The sequence below is a fragment of the Pimephales promelas genome, chromosome 12 (genome assembly GCF_988280905.1).
Source record: "Pimephales promelas chromosome 12, fPimPro1.hap1.1, whole genome shotgun sequence".
NCBI lineage: Eukaryota > Metazoa > Chordata > Actinopteri > Cypriniformes > Leuciscidae > Pimephales > Pimephales promelas.
The window spans coordinates 12,785,816-12,809,281 of record NC_142780.1 but is presented as its reverse complement, the minus strand read 5'-3'; the positions used below and the strand labels follow the sequence as shown (position 1 = coordinate 12,809,281).

General features: G+C 36.6%; 1 protein-coding gene across 2 annotated transcripts in view; it reads right to left on the bottom strand.

Annotated features, from left to right (window-relative positions):
- The window catches only part of ulk4 (unc-51 like kinase 4), a 256,347-nt gene that overhangs the window by 190,095 nt on the left and 42,786 nt on the right, over positions 1–23,466 (bottom strand). For both annotated transcript variants that reach the window (XM_089117516.1, XM_089117518.1), the window contains exons 20-22: positions 11,616–11,777; positions 7,158–7,340; positions 116–243 (exon numbers count right to left, since the gene is read on the bottom strand). In XM_089117516.1, the coding sequence (XP_088973642.1) occupies positions 116–243; positions 7,158–7,340; positions 11,616–11,777 (473 nt within the window). The remainder of the gene's footprint in view (positions 1–115; positions 244–7,157; positions 7,341–11,615; positions 11,778–23,466) is intronic.

Sequence of the window (23,466 nt, the reverse complement as noted above, 5' to 3'; positions counted from 1 at the left end):
TTCAGGATCACTTGAAAATGAAAGGCAGGTGTGTTTGTCCTGCACAGTTCATCTCCAACCCTAATCAATCGATTGGCAGGAGCAGGATTGGGCACCCCTGGTGTAGAGTGTTTACCTGGAGTTACAGCAGAGCAGAAGCATCTCTCTGTTGTGCATAAGGACCTTCAGAAGCACAAGAAAGGCCTTGGCACGGATGACTGAAGACGGACTCTCCAGAGAGCGGATTATCTTCATAACAAAGTCCTGCAAAGAGGCGTTCAAGCCGTTAGCACAGTCTTGTTAGCGGCGCACACACATCATTTAAATAGACTGGGAGGTCTCTGGACATTTAGTGTGGCATAAGCCCCAATTGTCTGACAATAATTTGACAGGTGCTATCACTTACACAGCGAGGTGCTGGAGGGGATGGAAAGGCACCCCGAAATGCACTTGATATAAAACAGAGGTTAATAAGCTAATGAGTTCCACAATATTTAGTGGGCAGCAAATCACGAGGAATTGATTAACTTTCCATATCAGCATAATTGTGGCTGTCAAAAGCAAAACAATCCGAAACATTAGGATTAACTACAGCACGAGAAGGGGAGTTAATTAATTTCAAACGCACCTACTGTACTCTCGGCATGGATCGTAATTACATCAACAGTATTCCAAGCTGCACTCTGAGATTGCAGCACTTCCTTACCCAATTAGCCCAGTCGCTCGGTGCTTCATTGAAATTTAAATTCTATGCTAGTCAATGTATGAATAAACACACCACGTTCTGGACTTCTATTCGTCAGGGGAATTAAGCAGTGAAATCCACAGCAGTTTATAATTGGTCCGGAGGTGATCCACTAGCTTTTAGGCACTCAAAATAATATATATATATATATATATATATATATATATATATATATATATATATATAGTGTGTGTATATTTTTTTATATTTTTACGTTTTTTTTTTGTTTTTTTTTTCTAACATGTTCAGTCAAATTAGAAATTTACATGCAAATGAATACAGGTCAAAGAAAATTAGCATTGTTAATCTGAGAGGGCCTTGAAGGCAGTATACAGTGGCATTTAAATCAATTTATACAGCCCATTTTCCAATTGATTACTGCCTCAGATAAAGAGAAAAACAGGGACGTACAATGTTTTGCTCGCTACTGACACGCCACGTAGCATGCTGGGTAAATCTAAGACTAACTAAGATAAGTTGCAGCCAGTTTCTGAATAGGGGATTAAGAAATGTATAATCATATACTGTATAAGAATTGTGTGGGGAAAGAACTGGTATATCTGTAAATAATTCCTGATGAAAACTGGACACAACTGTTAAGGTTGTTTCTTGGAGATAAATGTAAAGAAATAATGATTATGATTAACTAAAACTACACTACCAATTAAATTTTTCAGTCAGAAAGGCTGTCTTAAATTCTTATTACTTATTCAGCAAATAAGTATTACATTGATCAAAAGTGACAAATCTTTTGTAACATGACAAATATCCTTACTATTTCAAACACAGTAAATGTGGTTCTTTTGAACTATTAATCAAAAAATACTGGAAATATATATGTAAATATATATTTAAAAATATTTATCGTGGTATCCACAAAAATGTTGAGTAACACAGCTGTTTCCAATATTTAAATAATAAGAAATGTGCAACAAATCAGCATAATACTGAAGGATGGCACAAGTAATGATTTCTATAGGATAATGTAAACCTGAAAAATAAATAAATATATATTTTTAAAAATAGAAAATAATAATAATAAAACAAATCCTGAAAAAAATAAAAATAAATCAGGGCCAAACTTTTGAATGGTAGTGTATATATTACAGATAATGTTATTATAAAAGAATTTTTTTTTTTTTAGCAGAAAGGAATTTTTCTAATATTTAGGGAACAACAGTGGCACAGAAATTACATAATTTAGCTTGAAATGTGTCTCATTCTCATTATAAAACAAACAATATCACTATAGTAATGAGTAAACACTATGTAAAGAAAAAAAATCAATAATTCTCATTTAATTTGAAACAATTGGAAAACCACAGACCAGAGAGTACATCTACCTCCAGAAGTCAAGAGTCGAGAGTAAAAAAAAAACCCTCTTCTGCCAGTCTTTCTGCAGGTGTTACTAACAAAAGAAAGAATGCTGAGTGGCAGTGAGGCACAGTGCCTGTCAACGCAGCTGCTTCAGAACACTGTATAGTTGCTGAGACTAACAAAAATGGTCCGATCTTAAAGTTGTTGACCGATGAAGTGCTGCCAGTACTAAGAGCGATACAGGCTGTCAATAACAAAAAGCAGAGAGAGATGGCACAGGATGTACAAAGTGTGTGTGTGCGCCAAACTGAAAGAAATCAAAAACTTATTGGCAGAACTTGTTTAAAAAAAGAAAAAAAAAAAAAAAAGAAAAACTATATGCAGCATTTTCTTCAAATTGGACGTGCTAAAGTACTGCTGCATGGTTCGGAGGGTTATGGTAAAACATAAGAAAACTATCAGAATTGGGGTCAGTATGTACTGAACTTAAAGGGTTAGTTCACCCAAAAATAAAAATAAAGTCATTAATTACTCACCCCCATGCTGTACCAACCCCGTAAGACCTTCGTTCATCTTCGGAACACAAATAAAGATATTTTTGATTGAATCTGAGGGCTGGATGACTCTTCCATAGACAGCCTGAGGGACTGCCTCTTGACGGCCCAGAAAGTCATTAAAAGAAAAGGTTTAAATATTCCATGTGCCTACAGTGGCTCAACTATAACTTTATCAAGCGACGAGACTACTTTTTGTGCGAAAAAAAAAAACGTAAATAACGACTTTATTCGACTTCCATTACTTCCTTATGGGCGCATGCGCGAGAACTGAGACGAGACCGTTCTTCTTCGACTACTTTTTGTTACCGGCTGCTCACCGCTTAGGAGTTTTACCGCCCCCTACCGTATAAGATGACGTACTGCTTGTAAACAGAACGTTTTGCGCCTCCGGCTATATCAGTACGTCATCTTATACGGTAGGGGGCGGTAAAACTCCTAAGCGGTGAGCAGCCGGTAACAAAAAGTAGTCGAAGAAGAACGGTCTCGTCTCAGTTCTCGCGCATGCGCCCATAAGGAAGTAATGGAAAGTCGAATAAAGTCGTTATTTACGTTTTTTTTTCGCACAAAAAGTAGTCTCATCGCTTGATAAAGTTATAGTTGAGCCACTGTAGGCACATGGAATATTTAAACCTTTTCTTTTAATGACTTTCTGGGCCGTCAAGAGGCAGTCCCTCAGGCTGTCTATGGAAGAGTCATCCAGCCCTCAGATTCAATCAAAAATATCTTTATTTGTGTTCCGAAGATGAACGAAGGTCTTACGGGGTTGGTACAGCATGGGGGTGAGTAATTAATGACTTAATTTTCATTTTTGGGTGAACTAACCCTTTAACCGTTATGCCATTAAGCTTTATACATATTGGCCCATTCTATCACAAGTCACGTGCAGTAGGGGAGAATGGGGGCAATTGTAACGCTCTAAATTTCACACTTTTTTATTAAAATACTGTAGTTTCTCAGCATGATAAAAACATAAGCAGGGGATTTTAACAGTAGACCGAATACCACATGTCTGTCACAACAGGTCAGATAATAATAATAATAATAATAATAATAATTATTATCATTATTATTAACAGGGGACATGTTACAACAACTTAAATAAATGTATAGTTGCAAGTTGCAAATTAAAATGTATTGATTTAATTAAAAAGGGAGGTATAATGCCCCTTTTTGCAATATGTAAAATAAGTCTGGGGTGCTAGTGTAAAATACCGAACCTTTAACCCTCAGGTATTCTTCGGTCATTTCTGACTGAAAAACTGTCTGTTTTGAATTTCTAAAAATCGCAGCTTCATCAGAATGTTATGAAACTTGGTGACTTTTATGGCATTATGTATGTGAATAAAAAAAAATAAAAAAAATAAAAAATGAGGTCATGATCTGAGCATGCTAAGTGGTCGTAAAAAAAATAGTCACACTTGTGGTCTTCGGTCAAAAATGACCGACCCATAGGAAATGAATGGGAAATTGACAAAAAATAAATAAAAATTCTCTGAATTTTTGTACGTGCAATCTACAAATCGGACACAATTCTAAAAAAATAAAAGTACACCACAGGAAAGGGGTGTACTTTTCTACAACATCTAGAGTGCAAAACAGACAAACCCACCCACACACACAAACACACTTTTATACACATACACACACCAATAAATTTTGATTACAAAAAGTATGTTTTGAATTTTTAAAAATCACAGCTTCATCGGAATGTTACGAAACTTGGTGACTTTTAGGGCATTATGTATGTGAACACACAAAAAAATTAGGTCATGATCTGAGCATGCTAAGTGGTCTTAAAAAAAAAAATTGTCACACTTGTGTTCTTTGGTCAAATATGACCCCCATAGGAAATGAATGGGAAATGGACAAAAACACACACAAAAAAAAAAAAAAAAAAAAACACACATTTTTATTTATTTTATTTTTTTTACATTTTTTAATAAAAAAATATTTTTGAGATTGTTTCCAAGTAAAACCCACCATGATTACACCATGATTCTACGCTTTTTCTCTATACTGTAACCAGATGGTGCTAATTTTCTACAAAAAATATTTTTATTTTTCTGAAGACCTAGACTCTATATTAAACTAAAATACTGCATTAATATTTTTTTGAAAAAAAAATATATAGAAAAATATATATATTTTTCCATGGCAAAAATAGACCATAAATATTGCATACATATTAATAAATTCAATCAAATTGTCTCAAAATACTAAATTACAAAGAATAAATATTATAGAACAAAAATAAATTGCATTGGTTTTACTGGGATGGAGGAAATTAAATTTTTAGGTGTCCGGTCACTTTTGACCGGGAAGATAACAAGTGTGACTCCGAAACGAAGAGCACCTAAGGGTTAAATATTTTAGGTTGCAAACATTACTCAATAAATTACCTTAATATAACTGAACCACACACAAACACACTTAAATACTTCACTGGCCTATTCAAAATTATGGAAGTGATTGAGAGGACGTTTTTCAAAAACTCTTGCACTATGTTCACTCAGTCATCTGAAGACTAATAGTGCTGTAGTTTAATATTTAATGAAGAGATCAACATTTAGTGATCAACCTGGATCAACCATTTCACTGAAAAGATATGACTCAAAATGATGATTCATTCACAAATCAGACATTACTACTTGTCTTATGAACGTATGAAAATGCCAAGAATTTCAATGAATAATGACAGTCTGCTCGTCACACAAAGATATAGCATAAAAGTTTTATAAAACTTATAAATGTACAAACCAGATAGAGGTTTGGGAACCATTGCTTTATATTGTGTCATTTTGAATCTTGAAAGCCCTAGTCTGTGTTTACATTTATTATATTGAAAAAAGGAGTGAAACATTAATAAATGAATTTATAGTTTTGAGTTCCACAGAAGGAAGCAAACAATACAGTGTGGTACCACCCCAATTTGTGTGGACGATATAATGACAAAATATTAATTTTGGGTGAACTACTGCTTTAAAATATTATGATTGCACATTAATAAATCATTATTTCATTAAATATCTTACTGAACACCTCAATAAGCCGATCATTTAGTAAAAAGTATTTTCCAACCATTTTAATGTTGATCTCACAAAGACTTTTGCTTTAAATGCACATTATTCCTGACAGGTAAAAGAATGTGCTTCACATGTAAAGTGACAGTATTACTTTGAAGTGTGCTCTCATTTGAGAGACATTTTTAGTGTTACAATTGCCTTAACCAACCATTACGGGAAAAATGTAAGACTTTTTGTACTAAATGTGATAATATGACTTTTTCTCTATCATGGTACAGAACTGGATGTCTATTAATAGTCCAGTTGTTTTTGCCCTAATCAAAAGAGTGAGAACTATAAAATCAGGATGAGGGAGAGAATGATGGCAAGACTGTGAAAAGAAAAAAATGGGGAAGGAAAAGAGTGTGGATGGCTAATAGTCAGCAGTAGAAAGAGAGAGAAAGCCAGAGAGCAGTGCAAGTTTAAGGCCCAATCCCAATTCTACCCCTTACCCCTTCACTTTCCCCTTCCCCTCCGTTTTGCGCGTCCACGTGAAGGGGTAGGGCTGTCCCAATTCTCTTTTGGTTGGAGGGGGAGGGCTAGGGTGAAGGGCCAGATAGCCCTTCAAACGAAGATTTTTCGGGAGCACACTTCAAACGAAGGGGTATGAGAAGCGTCACTGCTAACCCAGGCTGGCTGCCCAAGCGACAAAGTAGACCCATAAATTTAAGTATTTGTGGCTTTAATAAGTATTATAATGACAAATAATGATTTGCTTTATGTTACATTCAATATTGTGTTCATATTTACGGTCAGTTTCTTCACAGAAAAAAAAAAAAAAAAAAAAAAATCGCTAAAATTACTGTAGTTTGCTAACGATAGTCCCACAACATATTTTCGTCGTCTCCGTTGTTTCCTGCGAACTTCACAAGATGCAAGAAAATAGCTGTAACCCATGCGACTGAGATAACTGCAGCTGTCGACGGCATCTTGGAAGTTGTGATAAACATCGGCGCATCTCCTGTGACGTAGGCGCTAGCGACGACTTATATTGACGTTTAACGGAGGCGTAGTGGTGTCCCATTTCTTAGGGGAATATTTTCACCCCTACGCATTGCCACTCTGTTTCAAGGGTCAAGGGGAAGGCGAAGGGGTAGGGCTAGGGGAAAGGGAAGGGGTAAGGGGTAGAATTGCAATTGGCCCTAAGTGTTTTCATAAATACACTCGGAATGCAACAAGGTGTGTAATATCTGAGCTGTGTCCTTTGGGTTTGTTTGTACAGGAAGTGCAAAACACCATGCTCTCAGGACAATTGCACGGATTCTCCCCTGCTGCAAACTCTCACAGAGGACTTCACATGCTAGAATTGCTCTGTGCATCATTTTTACTCTAGAAAACCAAAACCTTCTATGCTTTTTTGAAGAATGTTTGGTCTGGACCAGAGTTTGGTGTAATGCATTACATTTTCATGGCAAAAGTAATACAATTACAGTAAAGTAATTGCTCTAACTTTGACAGCCCTAATAAATATGTATGCATGCGCTTTTATGTACATACCCGGTCCTGTACCAATCTGTGGGAATGTGCTCCTGATGCTAACATGGCAGCGAACATAGTGAGCATGTGTTGCTGGACACGGCTGATGCCCGACACCAGGCAGCTGAGGATGCTGGGTAATCCCACCTTGTCAATCACGCTCTGGAAGGCCCCAGCAGATTGGCGTGTTATTTTACATAGAGCCTGGAAGGGCAGATAAATGTGAGAAGACAGGTGGGTGGAGGTGGGTTGAATAAAGTATCTCTAATGCTGCTGCTTTTTCGTTACATAATAATATTATTTATGTATTTATTTGGAGGAATGTAATGTGAATGTCTTATTAAAAGGTTAAGAACCTTACAGTATGATAACAATAAGTTGAGTTAAGGAAAAAAAGGAGAATGTGTCAGTTGATTGCATGCAAGTCTGTGTAAAAAAAAAAACATAACATCATGAACAATATAATTAAAGGGGTCATGACATGAGAAATCAAACTTGCCTTGAACGTTTGACATAAAGATGGTTGTTAAACCATTAAAACATCCTGCAAGTTTCATAGCTTAACACTCTGGGGTTTGAGGTTGTGCTCTTCTTCTGAGGCAAATTCGTCCAGGATTATTCCTCACCGCATACCAAAATAATGCAAAGTAAATCAGTTAAAACTTGATGTGTTTTATCGAGTTGATGTGGCAGTCGTTTGCTGAGATCAATATCGTATGCATATTGCATAGGCGTGCTCACATTAGGGGTAATGATCTGTATCTATTTGGAGACAGATTAGACAAACATTTTCATTTTGAATTAGATCATTTCAAAGTAGAATGGATATTTAATTGATCATGTCTGTGTGACAAGAATTCACTGAGCTTTGTTTTATTTTTGTGACGCGCTCCAGAAAAAATACACAGAGAGCGAGACGACTAAAAGCACACCCCCGTTTTTTTTTCCTTTGTTTTTTCAAAAGCACAATGTTTTGCTTTGATTGTAAGTGGACACAAATAAAAGTTACAAATGATGTATTGCTTTTATTTATATGATCATAACTGGAGTATTTTAAGTCGATTTCTCCAAGTCGAAAACGTTTCATAGACAAATGCAATTGCATATATGACTGCCTCCAGAGCAAGACATTGTCGAATAGTTATATATCTCAACATAGGCCATACTACTGGCATTCAGTTACTGTACTTAACGGTTGACATTTGCCTACAATGGATGTGAGTGTCACATCAGGTCAAAAGCAAATATAACCCATTACAATTACTGACACAGTCTAAACTGGATACAGTATACACACGTGCACATTCAGTTTCTGACATATTCTAGGCACTTGAATCGTCAACACCAAGAAAAATGAAAGATCGCTTGCTTTGACATGTCCAGTTTAAACAGCTTTCTTCTACAGAAGAAAGTTCAGAAGAATCCCACCGTCAGAAATATGTGGATGGTTTATTTTAACAGCGTTCCGGATTGCGTCGGAGGAATATGTTGTTCAGCGCGTTTTGTTTTGAAAACGAGGCACAGTGTAACGCAGAGTTTGCAAAGGAAATTTTGTTGAAATTTGAGGCAGTCAACTGTATTGGATCGGACACTCTGCATCACAAACCATAAATCAATTATTTCATAATGGTTTGTCTCTACATGATAGTTTTATAAAGATAATATTTTCAAAATTAAACACAAAGAACATTTTAAAATCCAAAGAGATCCATGTCACGACCCCTTTAAAAGTTAATCATTATTTCACACAGCCACTGTAAACCTGTAGGAATATATTTACAATGATTCAAAAACATTAGACTTAAAAGTACTCATTATTCTACTCTAAGATGGACATCATTACAGCTTTCATCTGTCATTCACAGTCACAAATAGGCTGAACATCCAGAATATTTCAGAACAAAGACCCCTAAACAAAACAAATAAATAAATCATGAAAAACTAATTCCAAGTTTACTAGGTTGTTACCCTCACACAATTTAAGGGTGTATTCACACCAGGAAAGTCCGATAGTTCACTTGCTTTGGTCCGGACCAAATAAATTATTATTATTTTTTTATTGGTACGGTTCGCTTTCACACTGCTCTTTTTGCAAGTGAACCAAAATTTGTAAACCAAACCACACGTGTGCTAAGGTCGTCCATTCATTGGACAAGGATTCTCAAGGGAAATCAGGAAGTGCAAAAAAGGCTCAGCATGGAGATATTTCCATATATTTCATACTGCAATATTTGTTCTTTTACTAATTTTGTGTTAATTCTGTACAAACGCAATATGAAGAAACTAATGAGTATCATATGATACAATGTCATCTGTACGAAGTTGTAATTCGGATTTTGAGAAGACGACGAGTGTAACGTTTGAGTGGCTCTATAAACGCGGGGAAATACGACAACTCTCGTCTCTCGTGCATCTTTTCATTCGACCACCTTCTGTTTTTTTTGTTTTTTTATCTCTGGGGAACATCTCAACTTTGCGAGTGGCACTGCACAGAAGACGGAGAAGGTATAAAGTTTTCCTTCATAGAGAGGGGCTATGTTCACTCATTCAAATAATGAGATTCTTATTGTGTACTAACAAGTGCTGTCAATGTTAACGCTTGCGATTAAGTTTGTCCAGTTTAACGTAAATTAACGCATCATCATTCTTGTATTGTAACTATCCTTACATTAATAATAATAATAATTCATTACATTTATATAGAATTTTTCTCGGCACTCGCTTTAAGGGGGAAACTCGTCAACCACCACCAAAAGGTGGTGAACTGCAAATGCTTTATGAACTGCAAATGATATTTTTTTTTGCATCTTTGCGCGATTAGACATTCACACACGACGCGCAGAAAGACGTGCAGAAAGACGCGCAATATTCTCTTTCGACGCAGTGCTTTCTTGCAATTGGGTCGGTTCATGTTCACACCGTAAACGAACCGTACCAGAGTTCGTTTGGAACCGTACCGAGACCACCTCTTCAGCTGGGTCTCGGTTCGGTTGTTGTCCGCACCCGAGTTCGATTGCTGTATTCACACCTGCCCAAAAGGTCCGCACCAAGGGGGCAAACGAACTAGAGTTCGATTCAATCGAACCAAACAAGGCAGGTGTGAATACACCCTAAGTCAATTAGTCACTATGGTCCAAACCCAACTATATATTGGCCTATCTAACAAACAAAGATTCAAAGTTATTTTGATAGCAGGTTTTTAGTTGCAGTGCCTTAAATGAGCAGAATTGCAAAAAAAGTTTCTCAGAATGCCCTGTTGTCTGTATAGGTATCATGTTTCTTTATGTTTGGTCTTTGTTTGGCAGATATTTAACAATTAATCAAAATGGAAGATCTCCTCTGCAAAATTGCCTTGGCTTATATCTTCACAACACTGAGGAATGGAAATTATTTTGATAAGTTTACATTATGTGGGTATTGAGATAATACGTACCAAATTTTATGCAAATCAGACCAAGAATCTAGGAGAAGGATCTCAAAAATGGTAATTGTCTAAAACGGGCTTATTATAGCATCCAACGTGAAGGACTCCCAGGACAGTTGACAGCCTTGGCTTTGGCCCAATGGGACAAATAAAAAAAAGATAAGGACACTCAAAAAACTGTTGTGCTTGGACCCCTAATCAATGACAATATGCAAGGTGGCTCTGATGTTACAATTGTTTCATACACAAGTTTATACACTGTTTTATACAGTGGTGACAAAGTCTAAAACAAATCTGGAATTTAAAATTTAATTTGTACCTGGAAAATGTAATGAGGTAAAATTAAAGGGATAGCTCACCCAAAAATTATGATACTGATTACTCACCGTCATGTCGTTCCAAACCCGTAAGACTTTTGTTTATCTTCGGAACACAAATGAAGATATTTTCAATGAAATCTGAGAGCTTTCTGTCCCTCCTTTGACAAAAGGAAGCTCAAACCTGCTTGAGCTTTCGTTTACCGCAACTGATGTGTGAGTTTATTATTGTTTATAAATGCATATAAAACTACATTAAATTTGTTTATAATATAAAGCAATCGCGCCTCCTCAGAAAATGTTGGACTAAACCGCTCAATTCATAAGGATTAGTTTTACGATCTCTTTATAAACCTTTTTAAGCGTCAAAGTGGTAGCTGCATAGATGTCTATGAATGGACAGAAAGCTTTCACCAAAAAGATCTTTATTTGTGTTCTGAATGTTCTGAGTAATTAATCAAAGAATTTTCATTTTTGGTTGCACTATCCCTTTAACATGAAATTGCCTGCACTATTTTCTTTGGCCATGTCAATTGTGCAAGCTCAGATTTCCTTGGAGTGGGTCGGCATATTTTAGTGCAGCTTGTATAAAGCACATTTAACCAAACTATTTTCTATCTCACGTTGAAAAATTCAGAAGCATTGAGAAATTTTTGTCATCAACTCTCTGAATGTAAAATGAACTGAACAGTATGTGTTTGAACACCCTGTTAAAGTGATGAGAATTATGATACTCACAGATACAGCGCTGACCCTGAGTGCATCCACTGTGGAGTGTGTGAACAGAAACCAGAGTGCAGGTCCCACCTCTGCAGTGATGAATCCCTGGGCGTATTGAGACTCTCGGCTGCACACATTCTCTATGATTTTGGCAGCCATGTGGTTCACCACCAAGTCCTCCTGAGAAAAAACGAATCCCCCATAATTCATGAACATTCAGCTATGCTGTAAATCAATATGCACAGTTATAAGTTATAAGGTTTCATTTGCTAACATTAGTTAACATATTAACTGATATGAACTAACCATGAGACGTTAGCTAAAACAAATACAGTTGTTCATTGTTAGATCACAGTGCATTAACTACTGTTTACAAATACAACTTTTGAATAATTAATAATTCTCATCAATAATGATTTTAATAATGTAGAAGTAAATGTTGAAATGAACATTAACAAAGATTAATAAATGCTGTATAGAGCAGTTCATTATTAGTTTATGTTAACTGATGTAGTTAAATTATTTGAACTAATGAAACCTTATTGTAAAGTGTTAACAAAAAATGTTACATTTTATATATCACACTTACTAAAAATAAATAAATAAATTGAATTCACTTAATACACATTGCCGGTCTTGTTAAAAATTCATCAGTACATTATTAAAAAAGGAGTAGGGTTACAATTTACAAAAGGGTAGTTAAAAATGAGCAACACATTTGTTGTTGCAGTATAATTTTTTTTTTTTTTTTTTTTTTAAGTATAAATCGGTAACACTTTACAATAAGGTTCATTAGTTAACATTAGTTAATGTATTTACTAACATGCACTAACCATTAACAATGCATTTGTTACTGCATTTGTTCATCTTTGTTAATGTTAGTTCATGAAAATACAGCTGTTCATGTTAGTTCACGGTGCATTAACTAATGTTAACAAGATTTTAATCAAGTATTAGTAAATGTTGAAAATAACATTAACAAAGATTAACAAATGCTGTATATGTGCTATTCATTATTAGTTCATATTAACTAATGTAGTTAACTAATGTTAACTAACGAACCTTATTGTAAAGTGTTACCTATAAATCTTTGTTAATAAAATAAAATGTTAATTTTATTCATGTTTGCTCAGGTTCATTAAATTATAAGAACAGATTTTTTTTTTTACTTTAATAATTAGTAAATATTGAAATTAACATTAACTACACTGAAAAAAATGGTGTAGGATTTACTTTGAAATGACTTTGAAACACAGAAATGGCAATTTCGCAAAACAAATGGCAAGTAACACTGAATTAAATGTTTGGTTTTTTTTAAGTAGAAAGACATACTCCAATAATATTTGTTATATTTACATCTTTGGAGGAAAAAAAAGACCATGCATCAAATAGAACATTGTGTTACCAAAAAAAAGGTCTTTGTAATATGTAAATCAAAATGTAAACTTGCTCTGCCTCCTGTATTATGCAACACCCACTTTTTACAATCCAAACAATTCCCACTGGCTAAAATCAATTCCCATAAGATTACAAGAATACAGTGGCTTGCTATCAGTGTCTCATGTGGACTTTAAAATCAATCAATCTCTGAAAAACAACAAAAACATGAATCTAAAGAATGGACTGTAGCATTAAGTATTACACTCAAAGACATGTGTTCATAAATCCATTTGTAAGTGGGACACAGAGACCTTTATGAATTTCACGGAATTACATCATGACCTAATAGTCCCTCGACACCCTCCAAACTAGAGTGAAATAATTTCCTTAAATTTCACACCACAGCAAATCTCGCTCGCAGATAACGAACGGCAATATGTAGAGATTTAGCTGCCTGTGTTTTTTATGTATTTGGACCCCTGTCCTTGAGCGTGTCTCTCTGCAACCGTATCTGGTGGAAATTAAACATTTAACAGCATTCAACAAACGGCAGGCACGCAGAGTCGAGTGAGGAAAATAGCAAATGGAGAGGTTGGGCATAACTTAGAGGCGCAGTTACACTGTGCACCGCTGCTATGCAATATGAATGCCTTCGCTGTAATGTAGTTCCTAGACCCCGTCTCAAAGCTAAAGGAAAGTTCACCTTCGTCCATGGAAGAGGTGCATTAATTCACATACTGTCTCTTGGAGGCAAAAAAAAAGTAGAAAGAAGTCTGACGCAACACAAATAACATAGCAGCTCCTCCAGAGTCCCTGGCCCCTATCGTAACTCTTTGTGCTGGAGTCTGGTGGTCTGGCTTCATGGAGGCTTTAGGTAGTGAACTAGAGCTGGCACTCGCTAGAGCAGTGGAAATGACTGACAGCTGCTACAGGGCCTTGTCAAAAAGGCATAGAAAATGAAACTAAAATCCAACAGCCTGAGGTTTCTCAATAAGAATTTAAATTCCACAGGACAAATACGCTCCGTTGTAGGCGAGTTTGTGCTTTCTCGAATATACACAGCCAGTCTATTTCCACTGAGGTCCGAGTAAGATGCTTTAGGGATCATCTGGCTGCGGTCGAGGGGAAGGAGTTTTGTAGGCTGTCTTGACTAGATGGACTAGAAATTACCCGAAACTAAACATGCCAGAGCACATTTCTCATCCGTTTACATGCACACACCAACACATTTGTGCTTTTTTGAGACCAGGGCAAGTCTACAGAGCACAATCCATTGTATAGACATATACACTAGACCTCACCTTGGGGTTCTAAGCATGCGTCAAAACCGCCGCCATCTTGGAACAGGGGTCTTGTCATAGGAAGTAGCTAGGTAACGCTGCTATCTCTGCCTTTACGTCGAATTCATTGATGGTGGCGGACTTTTGTGCAGCGTATGATGTTCAATGATGAAATCTGAACTAGGAAGAATGTTTTAAAAAAAATAATATTAATAATAATTCTTTCTGGAATCAATGATAAATACATGTCTGACCGAAACCAAAAAAACAAGAAAAATCGCATTCATGATGATTTATGGTGATTTTATTTCCGTTAGACCTGTGTCTACTACATTGACACTGATGCATTAAAGTGGAGGGGCTCCCCTGTTTCAAGATGGCGGTTCTATTGACGCATTCGTTCCAATGAACTGCCGTAGCCAAGGTGAGGTCTAGTGTATATGTCTATGAATCCAGTGCAACTCCATAACCTGACCAGCCAAAGCTCCAAACTAAACCAAAATGACTGGGTTAAACACAGTTTGAAAATCCCTAATGATTCCTGAGTTATCGACATTTGACCCTGGGTAAAGGAACATTTCACACTTGCAATTTAGAAGTAGGGTTCAGAATGGATTGCTTTTAACCTGTGGGGTTATGAAACCCTGTTCCACGAAAAATCCTCGAAATTACCTACTACTTTCGCAGAGATTCTGAAATGTGCATTCGATGGACACTTTACTATTTGAGAGGATTTGTGAATGGAGGTAAAGCGATGCAACTGATGCAATTGGTCACATGGCAGTGATGACATAGAGCACAATCCACATTTTCAAACCCTGGGTTAATGGCCTTATTTGCGGTGTCACTGACTACATTTACATGCAGCCAATTTTCGGGTTATGGTCGGGTTAAGGTCACTATTCAGGTTTTTGAAACACTAGGAATAACCCGTTTACATGCGTGAGCAGAGAGAGTTTCTCCTGTATACATGGAATTGCAATATCCCGATGTAAACGACGACGCACGGTTAGCGTCTAGACGTACGGACAACCTTAAGACGCAATATGCGTCATTTCTGATTCTTCTTCCTGTTTCCAAAGACAACAACAACAACAGCAGCACATGGATAATGAATAGTTCAGGGCTGATATCGATCGCCTTTGTTTGCGCTTGATGCTGGTAACGTTACTGAGCTCGCTCCTGTGCTGTGTCTCGCTTGGTCTCGCCATGTTTACTTCCGGTAAACTGCACACGGATTTTTGTATGCGTCGAGAAGTTTCTCTACTCAAAAGACCAAGATTCCTTGCGAATAGAACATGCACAGAACACAAATCACTATGGGGATATGCCGATACGCGCTTACATGACCAAAAATCCGGGTTAGAAAAGGGGTACACCAGGTATAATATCCCGGTTTTTAAAATCCGGGATATGAGCATATTCGGGTTTGTGCCGGTGTTTACATGGCCGTTCGCGACCGGGTTATTGCTAATATCCTGGTTCTGTCATTGATTGGACACATGCAGCACATGCCTGCTTACATAAAGCGATTAACTTTTTGGATTACAAAAGGTAAGAATGAAACAGTCTTAATTCTAATTAATGTGTTTTTACATCAAACGCTGAAACTACTGTTTATCCAACATACGGTGTTTGTGGGAATTTCTGTGTTCAGGCCAGGTTGTAGTTGCAAGTTGTAATTATGAGTTGTACTCGAATGTGGACAATTTTTGCATCTCATAATTACGGCAATTACGACTTGGAGTAAATGCACATGCACTGTGTCAGAAATTGCATATTATACATTTGGTTTAAAACTTACATTGTGACCGATAAAAAAGTACAGTAGTTGCTGAAAAAGACGTCCACCTTTGGAAAATCTAATAATAATAATAATAATCATATAACATAAAATAAATAATATAATAGAATATTATTAAATATAATAATAATAATATTCACCCTTTATTCAAATTATATATATATATATATATATATATTAGGGGTGTGCAAAGCAGCCGCTATTTGTATTTGTATTTGTATTTGTTCAGGGAGGAAAAGTATTTGTATTTGTATTTGTATTCGAGTAAAATTCAAAATAGGCATAAACATCTTTAAAAATACTTTATAGTGTATGGATTCTTTAATTATATCCATTATAATAATTATGGATATGCAATATTGGTTGATTTTTTCAATAAATCCAGCAATGAACATGTAACAAGAAAAGTCATTGAAAAGAAAATAACAGTCAGCCATTACCTCATGAACCATGGTTAAACCAACAACTAATAAAATACAATTGTGAACATTATGAACCCCAACACCACGGTGGAGAACGCTGTGCAGACAGAATAAGTTATATGGATAATTTATAGTGAGGAGGTTGATTATGACCCCGACGCGAAGCCTGACGCCGCCTTCACACTGGCAGTTGAAATCAGCTCCGATGCGGCTGCGAAACGACCGGAAGTCATTCATTTCCTATGGAGATTCGCAGACCGCATGCGAATGGGTCCGAAACGGGTCCGACCGAGTGCGGTGCGAAGAAAATCGTGTCCGTTGGTCATCCGGATGCGTTCAAAAATTTGAACTCTTGCGAAAAGCTACGGACGGTTCCTATCCGACAATTCCAGCGGAAGTTGAGCGTTGCTATGGTACTGATAAACAAACCTGAATTATTAACTTTTAATAAAATAAATATTGATTTTATAACGATAATTTGTGATGTCATTTTTTATTTTCATGACTTTCTAACGTTTATAAGGGCAGTTAATACAATTAAATTGAAGGTAGACATTGAACTATTGACCACTATATCACATTTTTTAGCCGACCTGACATGTCAACGTCCTGAGCAACTTTCCTCACGCAGCATAACCCTAATCAGAGAGATCATACAGAACTGACAGAATCAAACTTTAATCTCTCCCCCATTTTTGTTCTACCCGCGTCCGACGCTTTTCACTGTGTAGTACGACGTCCGTTGGGAACGTATTGCGTATTACGGAGCTGATTTCAACTGCCAGTGTGAAGGCAGCGTGAAGGGTTTTCGTTATAACTACGCCTCGCTCTACATTACCCCGCTTATTACATGGCTACCTACCAAATAAATCAATAATTTGACTCAAAATATGGATATAAAAAGGAGTTTATTGATTTAAAAAAACGATTGTATCGCTCCCGCTAAAAAAAGAAAAATAGTCCGTTCTGTCTCTACGTTTAGAATCCATGGCAACGCTCTGTTTTTCATAGCAACGGTGTGTTATACTTATAATCAGCGGCCTGTTATAATAACAGACCGCATTCTACATTGGAATTGAATCAAGCCATGAAACAAATAATTACCGTTACCGAGCTAACAGAGCTACGTAAACAGAGCGAACATGAGAGCACCCGTCTGCAGACGTCAATAATGGAATATACTCCCGATCAAACTCCGCTTCCCGAAAGTTATAAACTGCCACCGGAACATAGTTAAGGTACAAACATCTATTAAACAAAAATAGTGATGCAGTTAAGTGTTTTTTTCGCTCAGCCGAGCCCTCTCTGTTGCTGTGTGGAGCAGCCTGTGTCAGTCAACTCTTCCTGAACGTCACTCACTTAACTCGCGCACTGCGGTCTCGTGAGGAACGCAGCTTTTTGATAGTATTTCTTGTTCCCGAATACAAATATTTTTTTAAGTATTTGTTCGGAATAAGTATTCGTAAAAAACACATTATTTGTACCTTTCCGAATACCGTATTCGGATTCGGCTCCACCCCTAATATATATATATATATATATATATGAAGAGTTCAGAAGCAAATGATAATTAAAATGATAATTTTTATCAAGCTTGTATATTTAAGTTCAGTAATTTCACTTAAATGGCAATGAAGATTACCTATTAATTGTCATTTAAGTGAAATTACTGAACTGAAATATACAAGCTTGATAAAAATGGTCATTTTGGAAGAAAATTTCAAATGGCATTTAGAGGCTTTTGCATCTGAACTCTTCATATATATATATATATATATATATATAACGATTTTTTAAGCATATTGCACATATATAATGCTGCCCTAGCAACCATCCTGCAAACACCTAGCAATCATCCAAAATACCCTAGCAACCAAACGGCAAAAACTGGAGTGGCTATTTCATTTTATTTATTTATTTCACTTTTTACAAGTACTCCTGACATCTCTAGTGAACAGACATACGACTTGTCGCTGGAAAGCAGTCGCACCGCTCCTAGTTTGGACACGGCGTAAGCCAGATACCCTGCCCAAATCGTGCCGCTCATCTATGCCATGTGTTCTGCCTGACTAACCTGATTTGATGCGCATAGGACTTATTCCGATATATGTTTATATATAAACTTGCAGCTGCCTCCCAAACCCACACAATGTCAGACTTACAGGGGCTACGAGGTGAGGACAGCTTCTCACCAGAGATCTGTCCTCCAATCTCTGCCTCATTCTCTCTCACACACCTCTGCTGAGCTTCCCAGCTCGATTCTTGCCTCGGGCCATGCTCAAGCCAAACTTTACTGTATTTATGCATTTCTCCCAAATTCTCTCTCGCAACATCAGCTGTCAGGAACTCGATGCGGTAACAGGAGGTCAAACCTAAACTAGTCTACGTTCGTGGAAAAGTCGATGCACACCGACACAGTAACTGGAGATGGAGTGTTAAAAAGTTTAACATCTTTGAAGACAGTGAAATTACATAATTCCTTTAAAACAGATTTGCTGTCCTATATAGAGGAGAGTTTCGATTCCCACAACGTATCATTAACACAACTACATTCGTTTTAATGTTCTGAAGAAAATGGGAGTGGTGGTGGTTATGCAAAACCCACTTACACAACACTAGAAAGTTTCTATATGGTAGCTGAGTTGCTATGCTTTTGTTGTGATATGAGGGATCGTATGTGGTTGCTTACCGGCCAAATTTTTTAGGGGTCCGAGAGCAGTTTGCATGAATTTTGATATCAAACTTTAAAAAGAACTAAAACTCATAACTACACAAGTGAAAGCTCATTGGCAATGGGGACTGCAGATGTAAATTAGCCTAAGGCTAACTCTGGTGTAATGCATCAAATGTTTACATTTATGTTATTAATTGCACATGGTCCCTTTTAAATAAAAATCAAATGACAACAAAATGTATTGAATTTTATTCTATTTCATTTTTTTTTTATTATAAGATATAGAAATTTAAACAATGTGTACTATGCATTACTGATGCCAGAATTCAGCAAAGGACGGTTGAACAAGGACACGTGATTGATTATCATTAAAATCATTTAGAAAAGGTGTTAACTTGGACATCCAAAATATTCCTTGAATATGCAGTGTAATAGTAATCATCAATATTATAATACTGTACTGAATACAGTAATACTGAAGGTTGGGTTCCACATATGTGTACACATGCATAGACAAAAAGGTAGACTTTCAAGGCTTTGGATTGGGTTCTTTTTCAATGGGTCTGAGTTCAGTTCTATTACTAAGATTCTTAGTGTGATGATTCCTTCAACACACAATGAACTTGTATATCATTCCACTGGTGAAAAAGTCTGATCGCAAAACAAATAGTGGTGTAGTTGAAATTTAATACGTAGGGTTAGGGGGTTGTTCAAATAATATACAGCAATCTTAATTGTGATGATATTCGTGGAAAAGTACCACCAATTATAGTCATCTCAGCCCTTAGTGTCACTGGAATTTTGCGACCATCTGGGAAACCATTATAGGGGTATATTTATGTTAAATTATGCTGATTGGGCTCATTTTTTAAAATATAATAATAAATGAACATATTTCATAATGGACTACAGGTGCTTTCTACAGTTAAAATGCACTCATTCAAGCCCATTCTGGATTTCTATGTGTGTGTTTGTTAGCGACAGAGATTACGTAAAGCTTACAGGGGTCATCTCTGTGTGGCTCCTTCTAACAACACGAGTGTCTGTTTGAAGGAGCAGCACACCTGGTCCTAAATAAAGGACTATGTAAATTCCCTGAGCCAGACAGGCCTTTCATTTGTGTGATCTCACTGTTTGAGCTCTTTCTCTCTCTCTCTCTCTCTCAGCATCAATCCATTCAGTCCCAGGCATAAACATTCTTTTATTCCAGTTACTGTGGTTTCTCCAAATCCAAAACCAGAGCTGGTCAACACTAAGAAGACTATGGAAGATGCTCAAAGTCGACATGGAACAGTATTCTCACAACACAATGCTTCTGCAATGACAACTTATTAAGTTTTCTTAGAAATTTTTTTTTTTTTTTTTTTTTTTTACAAAAATGCTTAATTGATTTGCTTAATTTGAAATTCATGAAGTGCTGTTAAAATGTATAAATTATATCACAGAAAGGATTCAAGTAGACCTCTGTAAACTTTTGTCATGGTTAATTATTACATGATTAACTAAATGTATTTTTCCATGTACTTTTCTGTAATGCACTTTCTGTAAAGCTGCTTTTCACAATATGTATTGTGAAAAGCGCTATACAAATAAACTTGAATTGAATTAATATATGTTCAAGCCATTACAGGTTGTAAAACGTATTGTGGTGCACCCCCTCAAAAATGTAATATTTCTGAATTAATAATTCATTCAATACATTATGTTACATAATTGCTTATAACAAAAATTGAATAATTCAAAATAACAATGATTAAGATGTGTACGTTTAATTGTTTGCTGTTGTTTTCTTTTTCTTCAAAAAACAGACTTTTTTTTTTTCCTTTATCGTGGACACTCTTTTTTCGATTTGTAATTACATTACATGCTTAACATGTTTCCATCCAAAGTTGTAAATTGAACCTATGGGCAACATTGGAAAAGAACATAAAACAAATAAAGCAAATGCAGTTTCCATCCAGTGAGCCAAAGAGAACAAAATCGTAACTTCCTGATAAACTGCCGCTAAATATCACTAAGAAAAATGGAAGTTTCTGCACTAGGAGATATGTTCGAGCACTCGACTCGGCGCATATATATACCTATGGACTCGGCGCAGTAATATCATCTCTCTGAAGAGGGAGAGGGGGAGAGGACTTTTCACGAGTGATGATATTACTGCGCCGAGTCGAAGTGCTCCCACTTGCTATGGTATTCCGCCATACAATATAGTTATCCACTTTAGACGCTTAGAAATGTGTAACATTTTATGTGGGGTCACCATTCTTGGTCGTGTTACACTACTCGAGTAACTGTATTTAAATAGGCAAAATGTGGAGCTGTTTGGTCGCTTCTCTGCTTGGATCCTAATGAATGAACTGGGCTAGTTAAGTGCTATCAACGTGTCTCGGACACCAGAGCGATTGAATGCACACAGTGAGATGAGAGAGGCATATAAACTCATCTTAGTTAAGGGAATAACATAGTTTAATATTAAAAATCCCTTTAATAACATTATCTGTAGGGAAGCAGGGGGAAAAAATGTGAATATTTTGACAAATATTGAAGAATTTGATTGCAAATGGTTCCTTAAAGTTTACTTATTATAGCACCACCTGATTAAGTGGAGGAGTATGCCCCTTAATAGTGAAGGAGACTATCATACCAAGTTTGGGGGTTCTGTACTTTTCTCATTTTCACACTTAAAAAAACCCTTGTAAAATACAAAATAATCTCTGAATAAATAGGGATCAAGCATATTTGAATTGTTAGCCAGTAGCTTAATAAGTTTTTAACTTAGTATGCGCAGCCTAAGCGACATCAGCTGAAAAAGAAAGTCCTTTCAGAGGCGCATTATATTCTGCCGAAACAAAGACAAACATTTGACAACACTGGAAAAATGTGCACAATGAATCGTACACAATAAGACCATAAATGTGTATTATGAAAGTAAATCTATAGCTCATTTTCATTTCATGTAGACCTAAAACTCAGCTTTTCTAAAAATAAATAAATAAATAAATAAATAAATCTGAATCACATATAGCAGTGTTTCTCAGCCGGTGGGTCGCGACCCAAATAGCGGAGCGTGTAGTTAAAGAAACGAAAACAACAAAAACTAATTGTAAATGTTTTTTTTGTTTTTTTTTTTCTGATGCAAGGCTTATTTTGAAAGACATGCGCTATTATTTTGAAATCAAAAACGATTTGTCCTGATTCAGAAACTGCTGTCAGATGAGATTTCAGTCAATTTCAATTCAATTTCAGTCAAATTCGAACATTATTTCCATAACCTGTTATAATAGTCTGTCACTTAAGAAAAACAAACTTTACTGCCCTGATGTTATACTTTGCTCGCGGTGCGTACTCTTCAATTGTGAGGAGATGGTCCTCACTGCGGAACATGAAATCCATGGGGAGGAGTCGGATCCAGATCCAACTCCTCCCACCTTACATACACCTAAACCTAACCAACTCCGCCCCCTGATCCCTAAACCCACCCCTAATCCCTAAACCCAACCCTAATCTTACCCATCTCCACCCCTTGGATCGTGATCCGACTCCTCCCCGTGGATCTTATGTTCTGCATTGAGGTGCTACTGATTGTGAGCGCAAATGCTGAGGGGGTGTGTGCTCTATCATTTAACTACAAAAAGCAAAAGAAGTTACAAGCATGCAACATTGTAGTTACGTTGTCAAATAGCAAGTCATGAAATGACGAAAAAGTACCAATAAATTGTGTAACTGTTATGTGGTGCGTTAGCTAGAAAGGATTTACATGCAGGTGTTCATTCTATTCATTAGGATCAGTTCATGTTTGTGTCACAGTTCAAGTTAGTATTGTGTAGTCCCCTTAGTAACTGTAGTATCCACAACCTTAACACAAAATGCCACTTTATTTTCAGTGTGTGCCATTTTCTGTATTTTTAATGACTGGTTGCTCATCCCATCTTACTGTTTGTTCATCAGTGTTAGTTTTATAATGTGTATGTTAAATAAAGTGAGATGGTACTTGTGTGTCTCAACCATTTTTGAGAAAGAAATTTGGCTCCCATGGCCAAACACCCCTGACATTTCACATTGATAAGCCCTCGGTAACAAAGTTCCCTTCATGATCAACACGCTCTATGATGATGGCCCTCAGGGTGATGCATACCGAATGGCTGTTCGTGATCGATCCAGCATAGCGTCTTTGCTAAACGCGAAGACGGAGTGTGCGTGTGGAGCGTGTTTGACGGAGATCACAGGCAAAAACACATTGGTATAAACTGCATCATAGATATTCAGAGTCAGAGAAGGGTCAGTGCGCTCTATAGAGAGGCACTACAGG